This window comes from Mus pahari, unplaced genomic scaffold (genome assembly GCF_900095145.1).
Source record: "Mus pahari unplaced genomic scaffold, PAHARI_EIJ_v1.1 scaffold_8317_1, whole genome shotgun sequence".
NCBI lineage: Eukaryota > Metazoa > Chordata > Mammalia > Rodentia > Muridae > Mus > Mus pahari.
The window spans coordinates 31,873-40,400 of NW_018393549.1; the positions used below are offsets into that span (position 1 = coordinate 31,873).

At 33.4% G+C, this 8,528-nt stretch overlaps 1 protein-coding gene across 1 annotated transcript in view; it reads right to left on the reverse strand.

Annotated features, from left to right (window-relative positions):
• Positions 1-3,835, reverse strand: part of LOC110315603 (complement factor H-like) — a 33,860-nt gene extending 30,025 nt beyond the window's left edge. The window contains exons 1-3 of the mRNA XM_021189616.2: positions 3,727-3,835; positions 2,589-2,771; positions 1,302-1,478 (exon numbers count right to left, since the gene is read on the reverse strand). Coding sequence (XP_021045275.2) covers positions 1,302-1,478; positions 2,589-2,771; positions 3,727-3,811 — 445 coding nt within the window. The 5' untranslated portion in view covers positions 3,812-3,835. The remainder of the gene's footprint in view (positions 1-1,301; positions 1,479-2,588; positions 2,772-3,726) is intronic.
• Positions 3,836-8,528: the final 4,693 nt, after the last annotated feature.

Here is an 8,528-nt window from a genome sequence, read left to right on the forward strand (position 1 = left end):
ATCAAACTCCTGCTAAGTCTTTGCTGCTTCACTCTGGAGCAGACACAACTTTCTCATGTCTTTTCTACTAAAGCCTTGTGTGAGGTTTGTCATTTGTGCTGTGACTTTGTGCTTTTCCTTGGCTTCTTGCTGTCAGTTTACCTTTCCCTTCAGAGCTGTCACACCTGCACTGGGAAACTCATAGCTGCAGCACCTCCATAGGGGAAGCATTTCCCTTCAGAGCTGTAACACAATTCCTACAGAACCCAGACTGGCCTGTATATCAGGAATGCCATACTTCTACCTCCCAAGACATCTTGATAGGGGTAGACATCCACATTTGAGTGGACCCTTGAATCTGCAAATCAAATTTCTCAGTATCTGCTACTAGTCTTTCAGAAAAATATTTTTTTTTCAATATTTTTGCCCTTTATCCTCTGCCCTTACACTATTCAAGTTTTCTTTTTTCTTTTTTTTCTTTTTAATAAAGATTTATTTACTTTATGTATGAGTGCTCTATCTGTTTGGACTCCTGCATACTAGAAGAGGGCATCTGAACTATGTACAGATCCTTGTGAGCCACCATGTGGTTGCTGGGCATTGAACTCCATACTCTAGAAGAACAGCCCATGATCTTAACCACTGAGCCACCTCTCCAACACTCAAGTTTTCTTGACCTAGTTTCATACTGCAAGTCCTAATTTTTATAATGGAGACCTAATCTACATGATTAAGAGCTTGAATAATAAAAGAATTGCCTTCTAATAAGAGATACATGATATACCCAGGTTACACAAAGAAATCATTAATTTTATGAAATTTTGGGTTTGTTTGCTTTTGGAAACAGAACTTAGTATGTAATCTAATATCCTCAAATTTAAAATCTCTTGATCCAGGGTCCTAATTGATAGAATCATAATCTGGTGTCATATACAATTGACAAATATTATTTTAAAAACCGATTTTCAGGCCAAAATGATGGCTGTCAGTGAGAGTACTTGCCTCTAAGACTGGAGTCTTGAGTACAATCCCTCAGACACATATGAAACAAGAAATCTAACTCCCACAGATTCTATGACACCTTCATGTATAATGCAGTATACATACCTCCATAAACACACACACATATATGCATGTATATACACAGGATAAATAAATGAGAGTAATGAAGCAATAAATGCAAATATAAACATCAATGACTTGGAAAAGAGTCCTTTTTCATTGGTTACATGAAATCATAAGGAAGATTCTAGGAATTTCAAATTTTAGCACATAAATTCATTATTTTCTTTAAAAAATATTCCAGAGAAAATAGTACTCACCATAACATGAGGGCGTATCAGACCATCCATTGTAAGTACATGTTATAGAGCCTTTGGTATGTTTATATTCATTTTTATATCCATGGAGACATTCATAGGCTAATTTGTCATTGAGTTTAAACCATGTGCTATTATTCTTAGTTACAGAATTCTCAAATACAGGCCTTTCACAGGACTCTAATGCAAAATAAAAGAGATAATTTTGTTTCTAAGGTGTCAATAGTCAATCTGAGTAATTCACATGAGAATAAAAGTCTGCATAGATTAATGTATGATAACAATTTAAATACAATATTGAAGGAATCCAAGGAGACCAATAATATTTTCTTGAAAGTTATTAAAATGGATGATACACTTCTCTATAGCATTGATTTCCTTTCTAAAACTTTTATAAAATTTTATTTAGAAATAGCTTCTCAGCTCAATTTTTAATATACCTATTACACACTCCAAAAAAAATAGACATGTGAAAATGTATATTTTTAGGAAGGTATGATAGCATTTTGTGAATTAACATCCTAAGTTTAGAAGTTAAAATGACTCGTTAAAAAAAGAAAAGTAGATAAGCTGAACTTAAAACAGGTATTACATGAAGGATTTTCTTTTTCACAGTAAGAAAATCCAATAAATCCTTGTAATTATTATTTAGCATAAATTAATATTAAATAGGAAAAATGTTAATTGCCTTTCCTTTATTTAGATCTTTGAAAATCACAGTAGCTACAAAATATTAGATATTATAAAATTAGTGAATATCTTAAATCACTTTATTATTTAAGATATGTGTACTTCTTGAAAAATAGCACTGGGTTATTTTTCTAATAAATAAAATTAGATGAACTAATTGTTAATCCTAGAAAATCTTCATTAACTGTATGTCCTGAAACAAGGGAATATTTCCAAACACCAAAATTTGCTGGTACCTTGAAGCATTCCTTTCTTTCTAATATCAAAATATTTAAAAAGATCTTCTAAGAGGGAGATGTTCTGATATGGACCCTAGCTCATAGAGTCAAATACATTATAAGGTCATCACATTTTCATGGAGTCATAGCTCTTCAAAGACGTCTTCACTAGATTTAAAACTATAGGATATTTTAAAGCACTGAAAAGTCAAATGAACTGATACTCTACAATGTGGTAATAAGTCAAAATAGTAAAAAAAAAATAGGTGTCTATTTTTTCTTGAAGTTTTCAAATGAATGAATATCAGCCATATAAAAGGAAAATAAAATTAAACTGCTATACATCATCAGTATAATTGCAACAATACTATAAAATACTCACTAATGCATGAGGGTTGAGGTGACCATCCATTTTGAAGGCAAGTAATTGATCCTGATGTTTCTCCAGTATTTGTCACATATCCCTGTTTACATCTGTATGATGTTTCTCTATTTAGAGCATATGTAAAATCAGATTCAGAAAAAAAACCATTTTCAATTTCTATATCTGATACTGAACATGTACCTAAAAGGGTAAAAAGTAAGAAAAAAAGTGAGGGTATGTACAGCAGCTTAAGGATTTGCAATATTAAAAGATACAAATGTAGCCATTGGTCATTTGAATGTGAAGACCTGAAAAATCAAAATTGTTCACATTATATAGGCCACAAAAATAAAAACAAACAACAAACCTTATATGTTATAAGATACATCATCATAGTCCTCTGAGAATGTTTGTTTTCTAACAAAGTAAAATTTAATGATTTATAGTATATTCTAAAATATGCTTAATGTTATTGTCCAAATGAATAAATAATCTTACAGATTGTCAGAACTCTGGACAACATTTTCTTTGCTTGTTTGTGTTTGTTTGCTTCTTTCTTTCTTTCTTTCTTTCTGTCTGTCTGTCTGTCTGTCTTTCTTTCTTTCTTTCTTTCTTTCTTTCTTTCTTTCTTTCTTTCTTTCTTTTCATTCATTCAGTACTTCACTCTTTCTTTCAGCTTAAGAATAATTGAATCTGATAGGAACCAAGAACTCATTTATCCCATTAGGGTTCCTGGAGTCAAACAATGATCTTAGAAAATATATTCAATGTTACTGTAGACTCCAGTACCAATAATTTCAAATGTCATTGTAGCTGCATGCCTAAAGTAGAATAGTTGTTCAAAGTTTAATAAAGATTAGAAAAAAATAATGTATTTTTTGTTGTAAAAAATATAATAAAACTATAAAGAAACAAAAATAAAATATAGTAGTAGACTCAAACAATAAGGAAAAATATTTAGGTGAAAACTAACAATACCACATTTACAAAACAAAGAATACTATACTAAAATTCCAGAGTAGCAAGCGATTAATGATGTTCATTATTGAGGCAGATTTGTATAAATGAGAATTTTCCAGAAAATAGCAAATTGAGAACTAAAGAGGAAAAGATGGGTATTTTACTGAATTTGAGCAGCAAAAATTACTTTACTCACAAAGATTGGAGTCACTGGACTTGTGGCATAGAAAAGCAAGAACAGAGAAAATATGGAGCAGAATTCTGCATTTCTCAGTGGTCATCTTCTAGCTCATCTGGCCAAATGTCAGCACACTAGCATATTACAAGACACTCTGTTGGAGAACATGAAAAGAAAAACTACCCCCAATATTAAGGTCAAAGCTTCCCAGAATACAAACTATTCAAGATATTCAAAATAGAAGACAGTAAAGATTCCCTTAATCACCACAATCCTTTAGAAAGATATCCCCTTGAAGAGTTTTATTGATATTCTGATCACTCAAGTTGGACCAAAAAAGCTCCCCCAAAAAATCTAAATAATATCAAATGGAAATCAATTAAACTCAGTATTCCTATTCTACAGTTTTCCAATCCCAACTACTAGCAGTAAGTTTTCCCCGAGCGCTGCTACTTTATTCAAGGGATTGTGGTAGAGGTGAATGAAATTACATACATTTGTGGCAAAAAATTTATTCCCCCAACAAAATAATTCCAGACATTCATTTTGTAATGTTTACTCACTGTTTGCAAGTATCAATAAGAAAGCTACACACACAAATCTGTGGAATGACAACAAAAATCTGGCTGCATTCAACATTCACATAGACAAGGCTCCAGGACTCATGTCAGTAACCTGAGACACTACAGAGTTAAGACATGCCCCATCCAATTGAGGGATGGGGCCATCTATCCATCTCTAAAATTTTAAGCCAGAATTTTTTCTATCTAAAGAAAATAAAGGGACAAAGAATGGAGCAGGGACTGAAGGAAAGGCCATCCAGAGATTGTCCAACCTGGGGATCCATCCAACATGCAGACACCAAACCTAGACATTATTGTGGATGCTAAGATGTGCTTGCCTACAGGAGCCTGATACAGCTGTCTCCTTAGAGACTCTGCCAGATACTGACCAATATAGATGTGGATAATCACATTCAAACATGGGACTGAGCACAGAATCCCCAATGGAGGAGTAGGATACATGGGCTCTAGTAGTAACATGTTGCTCTATCTGTTGTTGGTTTTATTTTTTGTTCTTATGCTCGTTTATGATCATCTGTGTTTAGAATGAATTTGATCTCTAGATGTTAATTTCTGTGTTTATGTTTGTCAGATGAGTCTTTTTTGCTTTAGTTTCTGTTTCTTCTGTGGTCATTGGATCTCTGTGGATGGTTGAGCTTGGGGTCTCCACCAGAGATGGAAGATAGACTTCTCATTGGCCTGTGTGGACTCTGATCTGGTACATATTCATTTTCTGAGTTGGAGGTTGGTCTTCTGATAGGAATGACCTATAGTTGGTGAGTGGGTATCTGGCTAAGGGAAGGTGTGTGGGTGGTGGCCTACTGGTCTACTTGTAGTCATTGGCTGTGCATCATGTTTTCTAACTTAATTCCAATTCTTTCAGTAGCATGTATGTATTGTTCTTCTATGTTATAGCTTATATAGTAACTGAATTTTATTTGAAAGATGGATTTATATAGATCTATAACAATTAAGCTATTTATACAATTAATGGAATATTTTGCCTATTTTACATGTATTAAGTATTGAGCTACTTATGTAAGTTTGAACATAAGTCATTAAATTTTATAAAGAATTTATTAGAAAGTTATCTACAACTGAAATTAATAAATACTGTGGCACTGTGTATGATTCAGTCTAATAATCCAGCCTGTGGTTTATAAGTATGGTTGGGACATTTTGCATCCATAACAGCAATGAGCAAGGCTTCCAGTTTAATTGTTTAATGAATACCTTAAGGAATGTCAAAGAATCCCCCCCCCCAAAAAAATGAAATGAAAAAATCTCAACAAGATCTAAAACTGGAAATATAAACAGTAAAGAAAACAAAAAGTGAGGGAATTCTGGAAGTATAAAAATCTACATAACTAAAGAAAACATCAGAAGCAAGCATCACCAATAGAATTAAAGAGATGAGCTATTGTAGACACAGTAGAAGGAATAGATACATTGATCCAAAGAAAAATGCCAAATCTGAAAGTTTCCTATCACAAAATAGTCCAGAAAATCAGGAATACTATGAAAACAACAAACCTAAGAAAGACTGGAATAGAAGGAAGAAAATCCAGCTCAAAGCCTTTAGTGATTTGAATATGCTTAGCCCAATGAGTATGGTCTTGTTGGAGAAAGTATGTCACTGTAGGCATGGGTTTTAAGATCTTCATTCTAGCTGCCTGGAAGCCACTCTTTTTTTTTAGTGGCCTTCAAATGAAGCTGTAGAATTCTGAGCTCCTCCTGTACCATGCCTGCCTGAATGCTGCCATGTTCCTATCTTGATGATAATGGACTAAACCTTTGAACCTGTAATCCAATCCCAGTTATATATTGTCCTTATAAGAGTTGACTTGGCCATGGTATCTTTTCACAGCAGTAAGAACTTAAGTAAGACAATGGCCCAGAAAATCATTTCAATAAAATCATAAAAGAAAAATTTTCTTACCATAAAAAACAATTGCTTATAAGGATACATGAATCACAACAAACAACAAATAAATGGGACCAAAAGAGAAAGACACTTAAAACATGATAATGAAATTACTAAGCATGCAAAACAGAGAAAGAATATTGAAAGCTACAAGGAATAAAGAGCAATTAAGGTAAACATATTAGAATTACATCTGACTTCTAAAAGAAAAAATCCAAAAACAGCAGATATTGTTCAGACTCTAAAATATTACAGAAGCCAGTCCATACTATTATAACCAGCAAAACTTTTAATCATTGTAGATTGAATAGGCGATATTTTAAAATTTAAACAATATCTATCTACAAACACCACCCTCCAGAAGCTATTAGAAAGAAAACTCTAGCCCAGGGAGGTTAACTACACTCAGGAAACAAATAATAAATACACTTCCACCAGCAAAACCAAAAGAAGACAAACACACACACACACACACACACACACACACACACACACACACACACACACATTACCACCACCAAAAATAAAATAATGAATGAAATGAATTAATAATTACTAGTCATGGATATCTCTAAATATCAATGTGTTCATTTTTTCAGGAAAAGAAAAGACTAACAGAATGGTTGTGAAAACAAGAAAAATCGGGCTGGTGAAATGGCTCAGTGGGTAAGAGCACCCGACTGCTCTTCCAAAGGTCCGGAGTTCAAATCCCAGCAACCACATGGTGGCTCATAACCATCTGTAACGAGATCTGACGCCCTCTTCTGGAGTGTTTGAAGACAGCTACAGTGTAATTACATATAATAAATAAATAAAAAAATAAATAAATAAAAAAAAAAAAAAAAAAAAAAAAAAAAACAAGAAAAATCCCCTGCTGCATATAAGATCATACCACATCAAAGATAAACATTGAATTAGAGCAAAGGATTTTAGAATACTTACAAGCAAATTGAGCTAAGAAGTAAGCTGATGTGCTCAATCTAATACCTAAAAAAATATACTTCAAACCAAAATTAATAAAAAGAGATGAGAAAGGACAACTTATTATTCATCAAGCAAAAGATTCACAAAGATTATATTTAAATTTTTAATATCTATGCCCTGAAACAAAGACTTCCACATTAGTAAAAGAAAGTAAAGCTTAAAAATGTCAACCCTCAGACACTGATAGTAGAACACTTGAATACCAGTCACTCTCACCAGGTAACTGGTCATCCAGGGGAATACTTTAGCAAATAAATGTTACAGATCAAGTGGAACTAACATATATCCACAACCATTTCAACAATCCCGTGTATGTGTGTGTATAAATTATTTTCAGCATCTCACAACACTTTCTCTAAAACTGACCACTTAGTCACAAAACGAATTCCAACAGATACAAGAAAATTTAAATGACCCCCTCCATCTATCCTATCAGGCCACAAGAGATTAAACCTGGATTTCAATAACAACAAGATCAACAAAAGACCTCCAAACCCCTGAATATTGAACAAAATTCTACTGAGGACTACAGGATCTTGACAGTAATAAAGAAATTAAATACTTTCAAGAAGTCAGTAGAAATGAATGCATAAAACACAAAAATTTGTGTGACACAATGAAAGCAGTACTGAGAAGAATGCAAATATACCAATACATATCACCCTACACAAAACTGAAATACAATTGGAGTGAAGACCTCAACATTAAACTGGACAGAGACTCTAATAAAAGAGAAGAGGCAGAACTGTTTTGAACTCATTGGCAAAGGAATCAATTCCTCCACAGAACACCAATAGCTCAGACAGTAAGATCAACAATTGATAACTTGGGCCTCATAAAACTGAAATGCTTTTACAAGGACGAGGACGCCATCAATAGGACAAAGTAGCAGCCTACAGAATGGGAAAAGATATTTACCAATCTTACATCTGACAGAGGACTAATATCTAAAATACATAAAGAATTCAAGGCACGAAAACAAGCCAATTTAAAAAATGGAGTACAAAGTCAAATTGAGATTACTGAACAGGAGAATCTTGAACTGGCTGGACAGTAGTGGTGCACACCTTTACTCCCAGAACTTGGAAGGCAGAGCAAGTGGATTTCTGAGTTCGAGGCCAGCCTGGTCAACAGAGTGAGCTCCAGGATAGCAAGGGCTATACAGAGAAACCCTGTCTCACAAAAACAAAAACAAAAACAAAAACAAAAAAACAACAAACAAACAAAAAAGAATCTTGAATTGTTCAGAAGCACTTAAAGAAATACTCAATACTGTATCCATCAGGGAAATGCGAATTAAATAGACCCTAAGAATGCATATTATACCTTTCAAAATGGGTAAAATCAAA